Source organism: Trichogramma pretiosum, unplaced genomic scaffold, assembly GCF_000599845.2.
Source record: "Trichogramma pretiosum strain Unisexual culture from Peru unplaced genomic scaffold, Tpre_2.0 scaffold76, whole genome shotgun sequence".
Classification (NCBI taxonomy): Eukaryota; Metazoa; Arthropoda; class Insecta; order Hymenoptera; family Trichogrammatidae; genus Trichogramma; species Trichogramma pretiosum.
The window spans coordinates 357,941-379,474 of record NW_019640848.1 but is presented as its reverse complement, the minus strand read 5'-3'; the positions used below and the strand labels follow the sequence as shown (position 1 = coordinate 379,474).

The 21,534-nt window shown below is 39.5% G+C and overlaps 5 protein-coding genes across 5 annotated transcripts; 2 read left to right on the top strand and 3 right to left on the bottom strand.

The window, feature by feature from the left end:
• Window positions 1-5: 5 nt before the first annotated feature.
• On the bottom strand, window positions 6-2,528 carry LOC106655705 (death-associated protein kinase 1-like). The gene is made up of 2 exons (XM_014376227.2): window positions 701-2,528; window positions 6-633 (listed from the first exon to the last, which is right to left on the bottom strand). Exons 1-2 carry the CDS (start codon window positions 1,932-1,934, stop codon window positions 86-88), a joined length of 1,782 nt encoding a protein of 593 aa, XP_014231713.1. The 5' UTR covers window positions 1,935-2,528; the 3' UTR covers window positions 6-85.
• A 113-nt stretch (window positions 2,529-2,641) lies between these two features.
• Window positions 2,642-4,834, bottom strand: LOC106655709. Its single transcript, XM_014376229.2, has 3 exons — window positions 4,181-4,834; window positions 3,846-3,989; window positions 2,642-3,762 (listed from the first exon to the last, which is right to left on the bottom strand). The coding sequence occupies exons 1-3, from the start codon at window positions 4,371-4,373 to the stop codon at window positions 3,515-3,517; spliced, it is 585 nt and encodes a 194-aa protein (XP_014231715.1). The 5' UTR covers window positions 4,374-4,834; the 3' UTR covers window positions 2,642-3,514.
• Window positions 4,835-6,359: 1,525 nt separating this feature from the next.
• Window positions 6,360-7,391, top strand: LOC106655724. Its single transcript, XM_014376249.2, has 2 exons — window positions 6,360-6,850; window positions 6,971-7,391. Exons 1-2 carry the CDS (start codon window positions 6,743-6,745, stop codon window positions 7,244-7,246), a joined length of 384 nt encoding a protein of 127 aa, XP_014231735.1. The 5' UTR covers window positions 6,360-6,742; the 3' UTR covers window positions 7,247-7,391.
• Window positions 7,392-12,049: 4,658 nt separating this feature from the next.
• Window positions 12,050-14,895, top strand: LOC106655775 (G-protein coupled receptor 143-like). Its single transcript, XM_014376331.2, has 6 exons — window positions 12,050-12,455; window positions 12,595-12,754; window positions 13,346-13,457; window positions 13,547-13,641; window positions 13,737-13,915; window positions 13,992-14,895. The coding sequence occupies exons 2-6, from the start codon at window positions 12,605-12,607 to the stop codon at window positions 14,569-14,571; spliced, it is 1,116 nt and encodes a 371-aa protein (XP_014231817.1). The 5' UTR covers window positions 12,050-12,455; window positions 12,595-12,604; the 3' UTR covers window positions 14,572-14,895.
• LOC106655774 (A-kinase anchor protein 10, mitochondrial) lies at window positions 14,607-19,885 on the bottom strand. Its single transcript, XM_014376329.2, has 9 exons — window positions 18,999-19,885; window positions 17,697-18,196; window positions 17,320-17,615; window positions 17,125-17,248; window positions 16,899-17,035; window positions 16,568-16,833; window positions 16,336-16,504; window positions 16,133-16,265; window positions 14,607-16,036 (listed from the first exon to the last, which is right to left on the bottom strand). The coding sequence occupies exons 1-9, from the start codon at window positions 19,021-19,023 to the stop codon at window positions 15,944-15,946; spliced, it is 1,743 nt and encodes a 580-aa protein (XP_014231815.1). The 5' UTR covers window positions 19,024-19,885; the 3' UTR covers window positions 14,607-15,943.
• Between the last annotated feature and the right edge of the window lie 1,649 nt (window positions 19,886-21,534).

Sequence of the window (21,534 nt, the reverse complement as noted above, 5' to 3'; positions counted from 1 at the left end):
TTTGATTTCACGCCCCTTTGCTCATATTTATTGTTAGTCAATATATATTACTTTTGTTTTTATAAAATCAAATGATAAAATTGCATTAGTTTACATAATACATAATGGTGTCAGCTACAGAATTCGGTAACTTTCCTTCGATCAATAATCTCCCAGGATCTAATTGAATATTTTGATTACAATATTCTCTAACTAAAATATTAAGGGCGTATCCTCTTATAATTCCTGCGATTGTTGGGCATTTTTGTTCAAACTCTTCTGAATCAACTACTGACATGAATGTAGATCGCTTTAAAAGTTCATGAGCCTCTTTGTGATTACTCAAACAAAAGTCGAAAAGTGTTGTACGATCATTTATCATAATTTTATCAATCAATCCAATTTCTCGCTTTATAGTTTTGATACTGTATTCAATCGTAGTATGTGAGCCTTTGTCTTTTTTTCTTAAATCTTCTTCCATTTGCTCCAGATAACTGCGCATCTCTTCGCTCATGTACATTTTAGTGAAATGGTAAGTTTGAAGGACGGTCACAATATGTGCGATAGCTATTTTTCTCACATTATAACGGAGATCTGGTAATTCATTAATTTGGGCAATGTAATTGCAATAGTTGCGAATTGTCCTTGCACTACCTGTTATAAAAATTGCAAGCATTAAATTCGTGTAATTTTTACAATGATGCGTAATTCAAAGGTTTACCTGATTCTATTACGAGCGGACAATAAATTAAGCTGCGTGCGGGAGCTTCTTCGAATCCAATTAAAAATTGTAATAAAGAAGCATTATGGCTGCTTTTCATTCGAAAGCCATGACTCTTCAAAAGCTCAACAATGTCCAACATATATCGGGTCATTTTCAGATCTCGTAGTATTTTATTGGAAGGACTCAAAAATCCTCCTTGGAAGTTTACATCGTTCACATCAGCGCCGTAATCCAAAAGCACCTCGACCGCATGTTTATTGCAATGAGACACAGCCACATTTAGGGCAGTGTCCCCAAAGCGATCCTTGACATTTACATTTACTCCGCATTCCAAAAGTAACTCAACCATTTCTACGCAATCCGGATAACTTTTCACGGCAGCCGAGGTTTTACTATTTAGGAGCAAGTGCAATATCGTTTGGCCGGACTTGTTGATAAGCCTGGGATTGGCTTTGTTGCACAAAAAAAGTTTCAGCGCAAACTTTTGGACGCGATTGAATGGGATACCTCTGCTAAAAAGATTTAACAGTGGACTATTGCCTTTTTCATTGCAATTATTAAACTTGCATTTACGCTTGACGAAAAGTCCCAAGATTTTTTTACACAGATCTTCGTTCTTGATATTATAATGTTGCAATTGACTGAAATGGTCAAAGGGCGTCAGGCGCGCGTCGTCAAAAATATTCGGACTAGCGCCTCTGTTCAACAATAGCTTAACAACATTCAAATGTTGATTAGTAACTGCCAAATGTAACGCTGTGGTATATTTTCCATATGATAACTCACAAGGCTGATTTATGTCAACGCCTTGATCCAAGAATTTCTGTACCATGGAAAGGTTGCCCGTTATGCAGGCCGCGTGAAAATGAGAGTAATTTCCAGGACTGACATAGTTGTCGTCTCCGTAAATATTGAAAAGCAGATCAACACTTTCGAAACATGGGACTAATGCTGCGGCATGAATCGCCGTCGTAGTCAACTTGTTCATCGAACCCACTTTTATGCCAAGGTGATGAAAGTACTTCACGATCGTGTCATTATAGTCTTTTACCGAATATTTTAGTACGGAGTTCAAATCTTCGGGTTTCAGCGCACTCAATTTTTTCTTGGTGAACGTGTCAAATGTTTCAGTAGTGCCGTTGTAGAGAGAGAAACGTTGTTTCAATTTTGTGTATTGGTTCAGCCAACAACTGTCAAATGGCTTCGGTACTTTTTTCATTCCATAATGCATGGTAGCTTCAATACGCAGTATTGAAAATACGCAGTATTGTTATAAACACAAGACGATTAAAACTTCTAGTCACTATTAATACTTCAGTTGTCACTGCTGATAACGTAACCATAAAAAATTACATTGATACTTTCAAACAGTATAGAACGTCGAAAATGACTAAAATGACACTGACTTCAACGTAACTGTGTCTTAAACTGAGTCAGAATTTCAGACTTGTAGATTTGAAAGTGCCATGATGCTTTGTTTGGACTTTCTCTATTGCTACACTAGCTGAACGGACCAATGTAATACTACTACAAATCAATTATTACCGAAAGGAGCGCTCCAAACTTCTGACAGAAATTATACTCATATTTAATTTTATGGGAGAATTATTAAATAAGTGACTATTCCTATTTTTATGAATAAAATGTTAAGAAAGTAAGACTTTGTCCTACTTCAAAATAGTAAATTCAAATGCAAAAATTTACTTGAAGTTTTTACTTAACTGCTCGTTCTGAAGTCTCTTTATTTACCAAGGTGTAAAATCGAATGGACCAAGAGCTTGAAAGTATCTCAAAATAACAATAGTAACTCGTGAGGTAAACATGAGAATATTTTCAGGCCCTTGAAAAAAATGAATTCTCTGAATTCCTTTGGTAGTTAATATATACTTTTTTATTAATCAAAATTAAATATTTTAAAATATTATGTAGCTTATGCTTTATAATTTTTTGGTTTGAAAATAAATAATTAAAAATTAGTATAAATAGTTAAAGTAAATAAATCTTAATCAGAACCCAATTACATTATTGAAACTATGTATAGTATTCAAATTTGTATAATATTTTTATAATGACAAATAACAAATGAAAATATTAAATAATTCAAACAATTCATTATGTATTTCAAACAAGATTCTCCGTTTAACTTGCATAAATGCGAGTCTATAACGTTTGAATTGAAAAAATTAACAGAGAATATTTGTATGACTATCGCAAACAGGTAACTTAATCCTTCAAAATCGCCCTCAAAAAATATTTGGTTCAATGAAACTGAAAAATAGATTGAAACTAGATATTATTCACTCTATAGCATATAAAGCGAAACTACTTCTATTATTGAAGCTTTCTACATTTACTTTGAATAAAATTATCATAAATTAACTTGTAATTGTGTAACTCTTACAATTATGTACGTACATAAATGCATAGAATGTATCATCATTTTACTATTTTGATCGGTTAATTTATGAACAAAAATTAAATTGTCTTTAACAAGTAATTCGAAGCAAGACTTGACTTTGAAATTTGCCAAAACGAAGTGTACTGATTACGGCCGATCGAGGCGGTGAAATCGATCGCATCGGAATTGAAAGACGGCGTCGCACGGCCGCGGCAATGGTCACCGCTGCCACGAGCGCGGCGATCATCGCACGAGAGCCGTGGACCCTTCCAGCTCCTCGACCGAGGCAGCCGTACCAACGAGACGAGTCAGAAGCGGCACGATCAGCGACGACGGGCGGCGGCGGTGGCGAGCTGGCTAAATTAGATAAAGTCGAGGAGAGGCACGCAAGCCGAGAAACGCGACCGTACCGATCAATGGCCGGCGCGGTGCTGCTGGGCCATGATGTGGGCCGGGCCGGAGCCGCAGAGATCCCGGCCTGGGGAGGAGGGCCCTTGAGGGCTCTTGACGGCCAGGGCGTCCCAGCATGCCCCGGCCGAGATGACTTTGCTCTCCTCGTTTCCATGGATCTGCTTGAAGTTGTGCACCGAGTAGCGATTGTACAGGCCCCAGATGCTGTTCATCAATTTGCTGCTGTAATGGGGCGCCGAGAGCTCGCGACCTGCAATCAAAAGTCGTTCGCGCGAGTCAGATCGTTGGCCGCCCCGAATACCGATCGTCGAGGGTGATCTCATCGAGCCTCACCTTCTTCGAGGTTGAAGGCTCCGCTCTTGTTGTCCTGCTTGTCCTCCTCGGCGTGGATGTTCAAAATCCTCGGCAGGTCCTGGTTCTTGCGTACTTTCAGAGCGGCGAAGGCACCTTGAGGGATAGCCGACATCTTATAGCATTCTGTAGGCAATAATTCGCAAAAGTTACGCTGTGCTCGCATTCGTAATACGTACGATGATCACGCGGATGGATAAGAGCTTTTGTACAAGAAAAAGAAGCTAGGATCGCGGCCGGCGGGGCGAGGGACGAGCGGGGACCGTGCGATTACGAAATGCCGCGCGCTGTTCTATGATATTATATTATATATTCACCAGAGCAAGTGAGTCGCAGTATCGCTCGCTCGATGTGCCTCTTTGGCGCGGCGATGATAAATCGGTCGCGCAGCAGCAGCAGCAACAGCAGCAGATCGGCGAAAAAATCGCGATGCTCGCAGGCGCTCGTCAGCTTAGCGAATCGACCACGAGCAGCTTCCTTGAAACCTGAGCCTAGGGCACTCAGACTCATGCAGATGACGTTTATGGCGATGCTTAGCCTCGACAAATCCAGCGGCAGCAGTAACCGATGATCGTTGGCGACGATCGGAGGAATCACTTTGTTATTCGAGACGCGTGGGAAAGTCCAATCGGTCACTCTATTAGTTCGGTCGACTTTATACACTTGAGTTACTTATGAAAGTTCCCTTAAAATATAATCACAAAAATTACGGTAACAATCGTCATTCACTATTTGGTTTATTTTATTTCTTGTTCGTTTTCGTACGCAACCAACTGCGCGGATGAATCAGACGGCTATTTGATGCAGTGGGCTCGAAAACAAGACTCGCAAAAACACAAGTTTCGGATCGCTCGGAGAAAGAGGATGAGAAAAGCGGCGTTAGCAAGCATGAGCGATGCAGCGCAACAGTGGAAAAGCAGCCAGAACAACTACTGACCAGATTCGCGGCGAGCTGGAGCGATTTATAAGTTCGCTGCGTGATCGGTTATCTCGAGCTTATCGTCCAACTATGATACAAACACACACACACACATATGCATCGACGCGAGCATACATTATTATTATAAATTAAATGCAGAAATCCGCAATCGATTCTCGTCGCTCGGCGTGTGCGTGTTTCATGCTCATTCTATTGACGACGAACTATATCGTAACGCGCGAAATTGTTTTGAAAGACGCTGTTTTCTTCGTCGCCATTTGTTCCTTCTCTCTCTTTCTTTTTTTTTTTCGCTCTCGTCTTGTCTTATAATTTTATAATATTTACGAACTCTACTCGACGCGGCAGACGCACTTTGCGGGGAGTCCGATTACGAGTCCGGCTCCGTTCTGCGCGATCTTTAACACGTATGCACGCGGACTACAAACACATAATACGCATGTATCGAGAGAGAGAATGATAAGATGCGAAAATAAATCACGTACGTACAAACGGATATCAACTTCGATGTACTCGAGCCTATCTCTTTTCTTCGATTCTCCCTCTTGGAGTCTGGTTCGAATGAATCGGTGCAGCGGAGGACGCATACGCGAGGCGCGATAAATTGGACACGTGCGGGCCAGCCATCGTCACGGTAAGGTCTTTGTCGACGGCAACAATAATAACAATAAGCAAATGAACGTAATTTCTTTTTCTTTGGCTTTTTTTCGGAGACCAACGCAAAACTCAATGAAGAACAAAAGATGATCGCGCGCACTTATATGCTGGCGGCAAAAGTCAACGTACGTTTGATTTTTCCTCGTTGAATCGCTGCGCGGTTCATTGAAAATCTTCGCTGTTTATAGTACGTGTACAATATAGCGCGTAGAAGTTTTTTGACCGATTATCGCGCTCGATCGCTGTTTTCCTCCCGTGGTTTAAAATTAGATCGCATTTTATACAGTGTTGCGTTTTCTTTTTATCGGCCGAACCGTTGCCAGCTCATGTTGTAATTGACGCACGACGTTCGCGCTATTATGAAAATAGTCCGAAAGAGTATTTTCACGTCTCGATAAGAACTCGAGCACGGCAGACTCGAACAGGCGCGTTAAAAAGCGATAGAGACGCACGGACGACAGTCACCGGGCGGCGATCGAGCAAATTTCAGCTGAATGTATTCGGTGCAATCGTGTATACGTTATAAATTCAACGCGAGCCGAGAACATTTACAATGTCATTATTACTTCAACTTTAGGGTTATCTCGGCAAGACGAGCTCGTCGCTGTGCGCTTATGTATTTTGTGTATACTTCTCTCGCATACGCTTGTTAAATGTCCGAGCTTTAATCCGATAACCAACACACGCGCACACTCGAGCTTTTTGTAAGTACAAAAACAGCGCGACGTGGATTGAGATTTTTTCATCATCGTCATCGGTATAATTATTATTATTATTTTTATTTTACTTTTTCCCAAGACATCGCATCGATGCCAAAACGATACTGCCGAGCGGCCGCGTGCTCGCAAATTGTCTGCCGTAACGTCCGAATATGAACTCGCTTGCCGATCATTCCACGACAAGAGAGTGTTACGAAAAAGATTCTTGCGCGCGCGCACATAGGATCTGTACACACGACGACAGATTAGCATAAATTTGCCTAAAAGTATTTTGAAGTGTCTTTTTTTCCTCTCTGTTTTATTTATATATTACGGATCGCCACGTGTTTATCAATTATTAGTGCTGGCGCGCGCGCACACGCGGGTTTCAAGACGATTATTATATACGCAGCCAGATCATATTATATGCGAATTGTGGTCGCCGAAGCATCGTCGACGCCAGTATGGCGATTGCATTTGTAAAAGTTGGATACATATCGTAAACGTAAGTCTGCGTATCGAGCCAGCCTCTCTCTCTCTCTCTCTCCCTTCATTTTTGCATCATCGAGACAACAAAGAGCCCGAAAATGTCGATCGACATTATTCAACGAAGTTGGACGCTGCGAATATGTCTGCTGATCGTGTTGATAGGTCCGCTGCGAGCTTGGCCGACGAGGGATCCGGATGCCATAACGGTATTTATTATTACTCAAAGTCACTTCGTATTACGCAAGATGGCATAATAATTCACGAGCCATTTTCTCTCTCTCTCTCTCTCTCTCTCTCTCTCTCTTTTTGTTTAATTGTGAGTGCAGTTCCCCGACGACGACGAATATACCCGCATAGGGATCGAGCGCGAGGACAAAAAAATCAGGGGGTCCGCTGACGCCCAGAACCACTTCTACGACGGCAAGAACACGAATTTCGACGGTAAGGAAACGAATTTCGACAAGGACAAAATCGAGGATGGACTTCAGACCGACATCAGATTCATCATCGGTGCGCCCTATCGCTGGGCCTGTCCCCCATGCGAAAAGCGCGACCACGAGATGAGATGTCGGAGAGTTTCTCCCTGCAAAGAAAATCCTTGAGCGATTAATCGAGAGTGATGTTCATTGTGAAGAGACTGATCGATGTTGCAGACTGCCAACGGAACCCAGTGCAATGTGATGACATTTTTCAAACACTGATTCATTTCATTAGTTACAAAATATCGATTGTTTAATAAAGACTTAATTTTACTCGCATGCAAAATCATTATTATTATTTTTTTCATCTCCCCACCGATTTTTACGAAAATCATACGAAATGTCACGAACGCATGAATTAAAATTATATACTGTCATTTCCTCAGCTTCTCAGGGTTATCTCGACGTCGCTGTACCCTCGATCTCTATATGTTATATGCTTGAAGCGATAAAGCTCGCGTATCGTTGTATTCATGTTCGTCGAGTCTGCTTGTGGTATATTCAAATCTCAAGTCCAGAACAGAATGACCAAATTTGGGTCAATTTGGTTCTTTCTTTGAGTCCCATTAAATCTCTTCGCGCTTTTACATTTATTTATTTATTTACTTTTTTTTTAACGAAGTAAGAAAAAATTCGTGCACTAGAGTGTACGCATAAATGGAATTTTTTGATATTTGTGTAATATATCACGGTATAAATGATCATACCAATTGGAGATTAACAATACCGCAGTGCATCTATGCTCTCAATGTGTTTTCCCATAAGATGCTTACATATAGGCTTTTGCGTAGTTATCTAATAATAAAATACACTGAGAACTTCAAGGCATCTCAAGGCGCTACTGTATCGTGAAATCTCGGATAAAAATTATTTTTATCAATTATCGATTGTTAAAAGATAAAAATTGTCAACCACTTTAGTAAGATTTTCATTTTTATGATGCACTTTTCTAACTGCATTAAATCGTACTATTCTTCTCAAGTATTTTTTGGTAAGTACTGAAGCAAGCTTACAATGAAAAATGTGTTGTCACCAACCAAACTGTCGAGTTTCATTTTAAGAATTTCTCATTCTTCTGCAAGTAACCAAGTTATCTTCGAAAACGCATAAGATTGTTACCCCATGAAATACTATCTCTTGTTCTTTTCTCACAGAGTCGAACCAATCAACGGTTTTATGCTATTTTCACATTGCCCAAAGTAAAATTTATTTTCATTTCCAAAGTATAAACTTGGTAGATGAATTAATTGATAAAGAGGTCAAAATAAGAGGCAGAAATTATGCTTTAATATACATTACAACCATAGGATTTTAAATCCATCATAATTATTATCTCTAATAGTAATTTGTGTCTCGAACTTTGAAGAGACAAAATAGATGAAAGAGACTGAGCCTCAAAACTGCATTTAAGATATACATAAAGTGAGCTCCGATGTCGATCTGTCAAGTCAATTTTTAATATCGGGATAGCTTTGGATGATAATTGTAATCTAGTAATAGTCTATAAAGTTCCAATCATTACCTCCGTTAATAATACATTCAGTCTGAAATAATTAAGTTTTACCCAGTTTTAAGGCGTTGTGAATCGAGGTAGAAAACAAAACGGAATTATAAAAAAGATTCACACTTATTAGTGTTTACGCGCTATAATTAATAAGAGTTGTCATCAGTCAAGTTATGTAGTCATCGACCGAAGTTGCTCGGAATGCCGATTGGCGAGAACAACAATAGTATAAGTTGCACCTAAAAAATTTGGAATTTAACTTTAAGGTTACATTTGAAGGTTTCTTGCGGGGATCATGGTATAATTTCTTAAATTGTTTTCCTAGTCAGAATCTACGCTGAAAGCCTCTGACTTGACTAGCTATTGTCATTATCTGATTACCATCAATTATATACGGAATAAAAAGTTGAACAATCTCATAAATTTATTTTCAATGTCATTTATTGCGGGAATCCCAAGCGATAAAGTGAGATTTTTGTAAACTATTTTTTTTAAGAACGTTCGTAAAAAAATAGTTCGCCCGAAGAAAAAGGAAACGAGCGAAACGTTAATTTGTAAAACTTGGATAAAATTAGAGGTGTTTCAGATTTTGCGCGGTTTAATTAAATCGTAATATAATTTCTCGCAATTATTCTGGAGGTAAAAATGTGGTTTGAAAATTTTCGAGGACACCCGTACTCGCATTAAACTTTTGAATCGAGACGATTATATATTAGTTGGAGCTCGAGACGTTGCTTACAGGCAGGTTTTCTCGACACGCCTTTTGCAATATACGCACGCAGTACATCGTTAAGGCCTTATGGAAAACGTTCGGTGCGCGTAAGCAGGCGCGACGATTGAAAAACGACCATATAATAATAACTGCACGAAGAGGACACTCGTTCCCACTTTCCACACACCATTATACGTCTTTTGCCATGCTCTTTTATACGCGCTCGCATACATATAAGCACACATACACACATACATAGTATGTTTTTTTTTCACGGAGATACGCGTGCGGTTATATAAGCTCCATACCATGTCGTGCAAACTAATTTACATTAGCGTGTATGCTGCTCGCGAGAAAGAGAGAGAAAGAGAGAGGGACGCCGTGGCATTCACGCTGTTTGTACATCCATCCTGGCGCTGCAGCAATCTCTTTTTTTTCATGTATTCAGATGTATTCAAAATTGTACACTTACCCGATCCGCTGCAAGTACCCTGAACAGCGGAAAAGACAGCTCCGAGTATTGGATGCAAAATTCGCGATACAGGATTGAATTGCCCTCGAGGGCTTCTTTACCTATAGGGGGTTGAGCACGAATACGAACTCTCTGTATAGCGGGCAAATTACACCCACGCGTGTATACGTGTGGAGGGGCAGGTATATCGAGCAGGCGAGATTATATCGAAAGCAAGGACGAGCCGGCTACGTAACGCCTGCACCACCCTGCTGCACCATCGCAGCCGGCCTAGCTGTGCTTCGGCTGTACATTATCGGGTTTCGCCGCTGGATGCGTATAGCGCGAGGCTCCGATGCAGTGGACGTGCACACGCGGGGGGCCAACGCTAAGCACACGCAGTATATAGGCAGTATATATACGTGCACGCAGTTGATGGCATGTATGAGGCCGAGCGTCATTTCCATAATGTAATACTTTGCGCAGTTCTGCGGCAGCTCTCCGATCCGTCTTAGTCCAAGATCCGCCGCGAGAATACTTCGTTATAGTCGCAATAGTCGCGTGTGCGCGGGGCTGCGTGTTGTGTTTAATTTTCATATGCTGCGTCGACTGACCTTGTGGCTCTATTCGTGCTTCCCGACGAGGATGCCTAAGCAGTACATCCGACCAGCTTCGCACATCTGACTCAACTATCATTCGTTTACAGAGGTCCGAAAGGATCGAAGTGAGTCTAATTTATTTACATTTTTTCTTCTCCACTTTTAATTTATTAGGGCGAAAAAAATATCGCACAGATAATTCCAGACAATGATGCGAGGATCGACCGCTTTTCCCGCTCGTATTTTTTCAAGGTCAATACGGTTGTGTACAATACGGGTGGATCGGTCTTTTGTATAACGCGCGGCCGAGTGCCCGATCGAAAGCTCCCGCGAGCGAGCACAACCGAAATGTCTTTCTCTTTTCTCGCTCGTTTCGTGGACGTCGCGCGCAGCGCTTACGGGACCGAGTATATCGTATCTCGAATCCGATCTGCATTTCGCGCGACCTTTGATCCAAGAGCGAAAAATAAGTAATTGCCATTCGCGACTTTCACGTGCGATTTCATTCGTACGCATTATAATGCACGGCCAGCAAAATGCACAGCTCGGCATTCGATTCGCGATGTACGGTGTGTGTGTGTGTGTGTGCGCGTGTTATATCACGGTGTTCGCAACATTGCGTAAGATTCAGATCCCCATCGTTTATATAGAAGCAATGCCCGCGAGTTCAGTTTATTTTTTTTTCTCTCGTCGTCGTGAGGTTGCAACGTTGATGTTGCGCTCACGCAAGCCGCCTATTCGAACTTGCTCTAATGCAAATTCGCGCATTACACATAATTTATTTATCGTCCCGCTAACGCTTGAAATAATTTCTCGATCGCTTGGATGTTTCATTATTATTTGTATAAAGTACCCGTACGAATACCTTATCGCGCGTCGAAGAATTCGACGTTTATTAAATGCGATATGCGTACAATTAACAAAATAATTGTATAAAAAAATTGATTCGAATATTAGCCCGTATATTCTAAGTGATATTCTAGAGAAACGGCAATTTACAATAATATGCAGATAATAACTTGACGATAAATATTTCTGAAAAAAAAACATTTTTCAAGGCTAAATTTCACTCTAATCTCAATCGACTCGATCTATTTACCGATAACCAGACCGGCACTATCAGTATCAGTATATATATAGAAATACTCGGTCGAGTATACCCACATGAATGTGTAAAACTGCGAGACGAATACGATATTACAATAAGAGCTGCTGCGAGGATATCGTCGTCTCGGTCGGCCGATCCTAAGCTCGTGTATACGAATAGATGCTCACGAAGAATCACCGCGTGTGAATTTGCGCGGTTGCGAGCGATCTATAACAGTACACCTGCGCCTGGTGCCATCGGATATTAATCTATGCGGACCGCCGCAATACATCGATGCGAAAAGTTACACATAATACTGTATAGGATTTAGCTGCAGGTTTATATCGATCGGGAGCGAGCGAGAGAGATCGCGTTCAAAGGCAGGCGTGCATAATGTCTCCTGCTTTCTGTCTCGCTTCGTCATAGGGGGACTGCGATAAGACGAGTGTCGAGTACGGACCGCGCGACTCGAGCTTATCGACTGCGAGCTCTATAATAAACCAGCCGTAAGCAGCAGCGGCAACAGCTCGAGTTATATACAAACGCGCGCCATTAGGGCAGCGGCAGCAGCAATCGGGGAAATTCTCTCTCTCTCTCTCTCTCCCTGCACGCGGCTTATCCGAAACTCGCTTTTGCACGCGTTGCATGTGTGCGCATACGTACCTATATACAGCATGTGAGTGCGAGTGCGTTTTCTCTCTCCTTCGTGCCGATCGGCAAACATACTCGATCGTCTTCGCGGCTCGCCACGCCGCAGCGAACCGACTCGTGCGTCTCGAGTATATACGGCCTGCGTGCGCGCGCGCGTCAAAGTCTCGTATAAGCATTGTATACACACAACACACAATACAAGAATTTAAATGTCAGACATGATCGTTGACACGCGCTGCACGATCGACCTTGGATATAATTTTTCGTGAAAAAAAAGGGAAAGAAGAAAGAAGAGAAAGAAAAGCCAGCGAGTCGATCTCGACGTTACGTAAGTTTGCGTATGTTTGTGCGCGAGCTCTCGCGGCCAGGTGTGCGCCGCACGCCGTGTTATATACAGCATCAAAGCTCACAATAGACATAGACGTATCATAACAGCTATATTTCGTTTGTGTATGTGATCGATCCAGTGCAAGAGCCATGGCCGATCCGACGATACAGACCTTTTGCTGTCATCACAACAATCGCTCGGACTTGGCCCTCGTCATCATGGACGAGTTCAATACCGACGCCTACAACACGGTCTGCATGGTGTCCTCGTCGATCGGCATATTCGGTGCTATCTATCAGGTGGGTGGCAACGATTATATTCACGGTTGTGCACGGGTATTTCTGCGAAACGATCGTAGAACGCGCTAATTCGAATCTTAATTTCGTTTTTTTTTTGGAGCAACGGTGTATCTTATTACGCGTCTGTGTAAAGCCGGTGGCAAAATGCAATTATTTGCACGGATGCTACTGTCGGACGCGGTATGTGTTAACGCGCGTCTCGGTATATGATTTTTATTATGTATCCAATTTTTGTGACTGAAAAAAAAGAGACAAATATTTGCTTAAACGCCTAATCTGGAATCAATGTGAAATACTTAAAAAATATGTTAGTGTGTTTATACTGTATCATCGTTTAATGTCACGCCTTTAACGCGATTGCGTGACGTAACACTCGTATATACAAATGCAAATCAATCGATCTCGGGCTGGTAGGCCGAACGCAGGTATAATTCGCGATAATGTATCGTTACGCGTACATAGCTGCATAGCTGCGGCGGGGCTACGATCCCCGCGCGCGCGCGCGAGATAGCGATTTTTCTTTCTAATCTTTTTAATTCACTTCTAATGCGAGTATGATAAGTATACGTTTGCGTGTAATGTGCACTGCAGGTATTGCCGCGACAAGAGCTGAATCTGTCTCATCGATGGCAGGGATTGTCGGCTGCGAGGGGTCGAGAAATCATAGTCTGGCTCGCCGTTGCCGATCTTTTGGCCTCGTCCGGTAACGATGTCACTTATGCGACACTTTTTTTTCTACGCCATTCGACTGCATAGACTCGTTAATTAATATGTACGCTTATACGCACGCAGGTGTTTTCATAAGATCGGCGCTGTGGATGAATTTCAAGTCGATCATGCCGATGGAGGACGACACGTCCAGCGTCGTGTTCTGCGCTATTTCCTCGGTACGTTACGTATCGTAAATTATGTAAAATTACAATAATCGGTCGTATTAATAACGATCTGCTTGAGAAATTTATCGACGTCGTTGTCGTTGCAGGCGTGGACGCAGTACTTTTACATGGCAACCTGGATATGGACGCTGTGCTACGCCATCGATATGAAGCTGCTGCTCGGTGAAAAACTCGGTCGGCCCTTCTGGTACCACATATTCGCCTGGTTGATGCCGGCCATCCTCACCACATTGGGCCTCACGATACTCTACGTTCCGAATGCCAAGTTCGTTGTTCATAATATAATCACAAATTTCGGCGTGCTGCATCGATAACGTATACCGATCTCGTCGTTGTTTCAGCTGCTACGACATAACTAGCCTGTCGTCGACGATCCTGAGAATACTGCCGAATTACCTGGCCACCTACGGTCTTCTCGCCGTGGTGATGGTGGCCAATCCGCTGCTCTACCTGTCGACGACCAAGGACCTGAAGAACGTCGTGACGCGCACCATGGCGCAGATGACGGGCCGCGAGCGCAAGCTCGTCCAGACGATCAAGCTCAAGTTCGCCATGACCAACGTCGTCTACTACGTGTGCTGGATACCGAATCTGCTCAACGGCATACTGCTCTGGACGCTCTGGTTCCAGCTGCCGGTGAAGGTCATCATCAGTCTCTGGTACGTCATGGCCGTGATGAATCCGCTCCAGGCCTTCTTCAACGCCCTCGTCTACAAGAGGTGGGGCAGGCGCGAGAGGTTCAAGCTCGAGTGGTGCTACAAGCTGCGCAAGCTCGGGCCCGGCTATTACGGGGCCAGCGGCAGCAGCGACGCCACGACCGATCCCAGCGAGTCGTCGCCGCTCATCGACGCCGCCCAGTACAAGCTGACGCCGCGCGGCAGTGTCAACAACACCTACAGCGGCACCTCGCCGACTTCGTGAATATACATATAAAACAATAAAATAGGCAAATAACGAATTTATGTGAGATTGCGCGTGCATGTGTCTGTGCGAATCCGTCAATGAGTGCGCGAGTGCGTTATTAATGGCCGTGATACAAAGTGGTATTTTAGCTTATTTTAATGAAAAGTATCGGTCGCTAATTAATTTTCTACGATATAGAAATAAGGTTGGACATTTTGCAATTTACTAGATACGGTGATCTTTAGCAATCTTTTATTTTGCTCTCCCTTCGGCCAACGTGTAACAATCATATCACACAATCGATTTCTTTTACAATTTTTTTGTTTTCGTCTTTTTTTTTGTCGCCATTGTTTATGTACAATTTACATATACATTCATGCAGCTTTCGTTAACCAATTTGTGCTTTTTAAATGGATGTTACATTAACACTCGTATAATTTTATTTTCAAGTGGACGCATTTTTACGCTCGAAACTTTTGTAACATTGAACACTATTCATTTTAGTCCTTAACAATTTCATACTTCGCCTGAACATTCGTATTAAAATGTATATTTATTTTAGCACCATGTATAAAAATGTAACTTTTTTAGTAAAATAGACACTCTATAATATTAAATCTCTTTTTTACGTGCAATATCTTGTACTCTACAATATTGTAACATACTATAGTAACTAATTTTCTTTTTTCCACTTTATTCGCAGTAAGTCGTGGTTAATGATTTTTTGAAGTTTATTCTTTGAGAGAAATCTTTTCGAAAAAACGATAACAGAATCACAAAAATACAGTTTTGATCATACTTAATGTGTATAATGCATTTAAAAAATATCTTTTTTTATAACAAAAAACCATAGGATACTTGTAACAACTTTTACATGTATTACAATGTGTGCACAAATTAGTCTGCACAAATAGTATTTTAATACTCTTTATACTAGAAAAATTTCGAATAATAAATTGACATTAAAAAATGAATACTTTATAATAATCTCAATGTCGTGTGAAACTCATTTCATAGAAAATAACAAAAACTCCCAAACTAATCACATATCCAATACTACAAATTATCCATATAGAACATGGAAAAATTCTCTTATAAATCATTGATTTGTGCTCAAATATGTACAACCGTAACAAACTTAATTTCACATTTATTATTTCTAAACATATTCATTCAAAATTCTTAAAAAAATGTTAACTGCAATAGTAAAATATTTGCCAGAGCCTAAATCTTGACTTACATATACATGAACACTCGTAACATGAGATTCAATGTTTTACAACAAATGCTCAACAACTTCTTAAAGGCAATTTTAGGCTTCAATATTAAATGTAACATATTTTACAACGATTTTTATAGAATAGAGACTTATTTTTCGACTTAAATGAAATCATAAAGGCGAAAGATCGTTACTTCCTAGAGTTAAAGACGTCACATCACGAACAATCATTTCTGCGATTTTCCATGCCGATTCTTCTTTAACCTTGAAATACAAAATAAATAAATAAAAATACAAATGACGTATAATCGATTATTGAAATTGTGCCTATTATTTTATTTTAAATTCAAGTAAGCTTACTTCATCCTGCTCTATATTCACTAGTCTCTTGACAGCACGAGATATTCTTGATTGTTTGTCATTTTTACGATATGGATCTGGTTCTATTTCAGTGACAAATCTTCCTAAATTATCCACGTAACCCACACTTAAACTGATAAAATAGATAATTTTAGGTATGATTGAAATGTGAATTCTGAATTTAAAATTTACATTTTATCTACCTGCTTTTGCTCCTCTTCCATAAAGAATCGGGATCATTCAATTGCTTGGAATCAATATTCATACCTCCATTTAGAGAAGTGTCGTACTTTGATTTTTTATTTTGTTTGCTTTCTTTAGTAGGGCTCGTCAAATTACTTATAGAACTTATTTCACTACTGCATTCAGATTCTGCAAATAATTAATTTTATTATTATGTTCATTTTATTATTAATGTTACAATGAAAATTTTACCTGTTCTTCCTAAAGAATTATGAACTGACATACAGTGACTATTGTGAGCGCTATTGATTAATTCAGACAAATACTTATAAAATAATTGAGATTGTAGAAAGGTAGGGAGGTAATGTCTTTTCAAAAAATTATAAACTAATTGACATGGACGATCAAAACAGTCAGTTTGAGGAGCTTTTCCATCTTCTCTGCAAATGTTTTGCTCGACTTCGAAGCGAACTCTATCACTAAAACCTAAAGGTACTTTTGCTTGCAAACTAAAATACCTAGACAAAAAAATGTATCAATATGTTGCCTTTAATTACATTAAGATTATTTTATGATATCTTACTTGTTATATATTATGAGAGCATCCGATTGGGCCACTGCTGGGTCTACTTGTGTTTCTCTATCTTCTGAATTTTGCTTATAACTTATAACTGTCATCCAAAAATCTAGCAATTCTCTTTTGTTTTCTAGTTCCATAAACTAAAAAAAAATTCACAAAGTGAAGAAATTGACAATAGATTCATGATTCTTGTGTTTAGTTTTATAATAAAAATAAATTGAAAAATTACCTCCATGAAATAAAAAAAAGCAGTTTCATTGTACAATATGTCATCTAATAATACATTTCCACTAGTAAGAACATCAATTTGATGTTTACAATGAAATTCACTCTTTAAAAATTCATTCACATACCTAGAAAATTTTTAAAGTAGTCATTAAACTATTATTTGGTTTTAAATGTTGTATGAATATATGTAACTTACTCGTCATTTAAAATTGTATAAACTGTTCTCTGTATGTCAGTTAAATATTTAACAATTAATTTAGAATCTTTACTACTTATAGCAGTTTCTAAATTTTTAATCAAATCTTCAGAAAGGCAATCAAGTCCAAAAAAATTATTTATGATATATTTTTTGTAAATACGTGCAGAATCTACATACATTGATGAACATTTGCAGGAGCTATGATTGCAATTATTTTTGCTTTCATTGTTTACTATAGGATTATTCTTTGGCAAATTGAAATTTGATTCCTCCTTGCTCATTTGATTTTCCATCTAATAAATATTAATACAATGGTTAAATAATTTTAATAGTATAATATTGTTTTGTACTAAATATTGTATGATGCAACTTACAAAATTATGCTTGGCATTATTTATACAGTCGCTTAGTGATAAGTCAGGAAGCTCCTTATCTTCATTGTCCTTGGACATTGCTTTACAAGAATGGTTATCATTGATTGCAGGATCACATTTGGATTCATTAGACTCTTTGTTTAAATTTTCTTCAGTACTAGTGAATGCTTGTATAGAGTAAGCACTATGAAGACACTCAATTTCAATCAAAAATTTAATTAGTGCATCTTGTTTTTGAGCTTCCATAAATTGAATAAAATATCCAAGTGCACTTTTATCGGCTAAGATTTCTGGTAAAGTTTTTGATAAGCTTGAGCGAAAACAGTTGATTTGGTTTTTGTTTGATGTGAATACATCTTCTTCCTCTTCCTCCTGGAAGCTGCATAATGAATTTGACTTAACTCCAGTTGGAGAACCCACAAATTCATCTCTATTAGATTCAACTGGGCTCGTAGATTTTGCAGGTGAGTTGTGTGATAGTTTGAGCTTATCTTTAACTCCTTGAACATAACAGTAAACAAATAATTTATAGTGAGAAGTAGAATTCTTTTATTCTTGTTTTATTTGTGAAATAGTTTTAATATTTTTTAGTGCCAAAATTAATTTGAAAATTACTCAATAGTTCATTTTATATCAATGACAGACATTATACTTAATACTTTCAAGAGATACTGACAAAGCAACAGCTAGTTATCAATCATACCCAATCTAAGCCCTCTCCACATGTACATATCAAACCAGATAATACTATGTATACTTTGACAGGTAGGTTATATGCTTGCAGTATTACACAGAAAGATTACTAATACTTTGTGTTCATTCCCAGTGAACGAAAATTGATTAGGTGAGAAACAACAAGGATATAACTGCAAGCCTTATTCAATCAAAAATCTTTTGGGTATGTACGTCATACGTAAACACGAGAATCATAAAAATATTTTGAAAGATCATATAACGCGTACGTATAAAATATATTAGCGCAACGGTATCTCAATGCATTTCCTGCGTCGATAGATCAGAAGTTCGAAAAATTAGTTTAGCAAAGTAATCAAGCGCCTATGCCAATCGAAGCCATTACGTGCTAGTCCATGTCAACATCAGTCAGAGAAAATAAACGGCAAAAGAGCAAGAGAGAGAGAGAAAGACAGAGTAAGTGGCTGCATGCAGAATTTTGAGTCACCAAACATGCGACACGACTTGTAAGTAACAGCAACAACAACAAAATTTGATATGTCAAGTTTCACATGTCATACCCATATACACTCATAAAAATTAAGTTAATTAGTTTATAGAGAGACTCACCAGCTTTCTTAAAGAACTGCAGCATCGTTTGATAGTGCAGAACGGATGATCATGGTAATTATTATGATAATACAATAGCTAATGGTTTTGTGTTTACGATCCTGTGGCAGGTCAATGCAAATATTTGTAGTATTAGTACTACATGTAATCTGCTGAGGGCAGGAAAAGAGGCGTAAAAGAAATAAGAATGATACGTATTATTTTTTGCCCTGCAAAGACCAGGCCAACTGTCGCGCACTTGTGTGAAAGTGATGCTGCTGCTGGCCACAGCTTCTACTATTACAAGTTACACTACACAGTTACACACGCACACAGGTACATCCATATATGCTATACTGTGTCAGATAAATGAAATGTGTTGCTACGAGAGAGCAAGATCGCAGTTCGGTGAATCCGCGCAGCAGCAGATTAGATCTTGGCTGACGTGTCTGCTAACTATTATAAAGAGTTGTATACAACGCGATGATGATCGGCACATAGCTATATAATGTGCTGCTGTCTGCGTCGTTTCGCTTGTTGCACTCCGCTGCAGGCAGGACGACTATACACATACCAGTTGAAAAATCCTACAATAGTCGCGAGCCCACATGTAATACTCGAATCAATTTCGCCGTGTTCTTTCAACTCTTTTGATGTCGAACAATGCCATGAAGTCGTTGTATTGTGTGTGATTTTTTAATAATTACTTGTAGCGCGTCTGTTATTAATAGGCGTTACGTTTGCATTGTGGCACGATATGTATACGCACTCGATGTCAAAAGTAAAGCAGGCAATCTTGAAAAGTGTCGATATAGGGCCGCATATCGCAGCAGCAATACTATTTGGCTTCGTGCAGGATTTGGACGCGGAATCGATGTGTGCACTCGCGTTCTTTCACTGGCGCATATAAAAAGTACTTGGCGCGCTGCTTGCATAGTATACCTAGTCTACGCGCGACTATTTACCTCGCTTCTCGACTCGCAATTGCCGAGAGAGCGCATCAGCAGGCAGAGCCAGCTCCGCACGCGTGTTGCACTTTGCATGCTACGTTTCACCTGCTAAAGCAAACTTGCTCGTGCAAAGATATATATAGCTATACATAACCATTTGTATATGAGTCAGATACGATGTCTAACTCGCGTGTTTATTAAGGGTATGCGAGTATCCGATTTTTCGAGTATTCGCGCTTTTTCCGAATATATGGTGCATTATTTCAAAAGCGTGATATGACACGTCTTGTTATTGTAGCTATTAGAAAACTTTAAAAAAATGAAAACTAAGACGGAAGAATCTTTCATTTTACCGAATTTCACCTTCCGCAACTATAAAATTTCCATAAAAAAAGACCACATTGATTTGCCATCCGCATAAATGTACAAAATGTCCCCTCCGTGACCTGTCCTGAACTCATAATCGATTGTTTTCACTCATTAAACACATTTTTACAGATATCCAGCAATATTGTGGTATACATGGGCCCTATTCTATACACCCTAAAGAAAGTTTTTTTGTATGACTCGTCATCTTAAATAGTCTCAAAACAATTGTACATAAGTTACAAATGTGTCCTTAAATTATGTGAAATTTTACATCATTACAAATATAGTGCCAGTAAACGTGCTAGACAATAATTTTGACCTCTCTAACTATACGAGGGTCATCTTTCAGAACTAAGGTACTCGATTTTTACCCGTAGAATATTCAAATCTTAGTTGCAGCTTCGCTATAACAATATTTGCACACGAAAATCGTAATAGTAAAATAAAGTGTCCCCTCCGTGATCGACGAGTTTTCGAGCTAGCTCTTTTTATTTTTGACTCTGGTGGCATAAAAACGTTCGTTTTTACAAACAATTTTTGTGGGTGATGGGAAAAAAAATGTTCAACTTCGTTATCGTCGTGAAATTTGATAAGAGTGCGATTTGTCCCCTCCGTGAATGTCCCCTCCGTGACAAATTTTCATGTTTGCAATAAGAAAATAAACGGATTAGATGATGGCCGGTAAAAAGTAAATATTCCATGAAAAAACAAAGAATCAAGTGTCAGAAACTACGGGGGTCCGGAAAAATTAAACTCAAAATAGAAGAAAATAAGTTTTTCAATTTTTCCAATATTGCCCATTTTACCCACTCCAAATATCACACTTTTGAAATAATGCACCATATATGAGAACTCTTTCAATTACGGTATCGTATGATTTATTTTTTTAATATTTATATATTATATTATTGTCATGTGTATACATAGATGAGGAAGGCTAACAATTTTCGAAATTGCAAAATGCCAGCTATAACTAAACGGCTTAGACGGCAGAGGCAAGTGACTAAACCCTGTAATCGTAAATAGTCTTTATCGCTAATTTCTCTGATGGTTCGCGATTATAGCCTTCCCTGCGAACGTTTCGAGATTCGGAACAGAGAAAATGTCCCGACTAGTAGGATTCTAACGTTTCAAAAATGTTACTCAAAGTAGGTATAAGAATCGAGGTAAGACGGACTCTGCAACGTTACCACAACTGTAAATCTAAAAATTTATTACCATATATTGTAATATTTTTA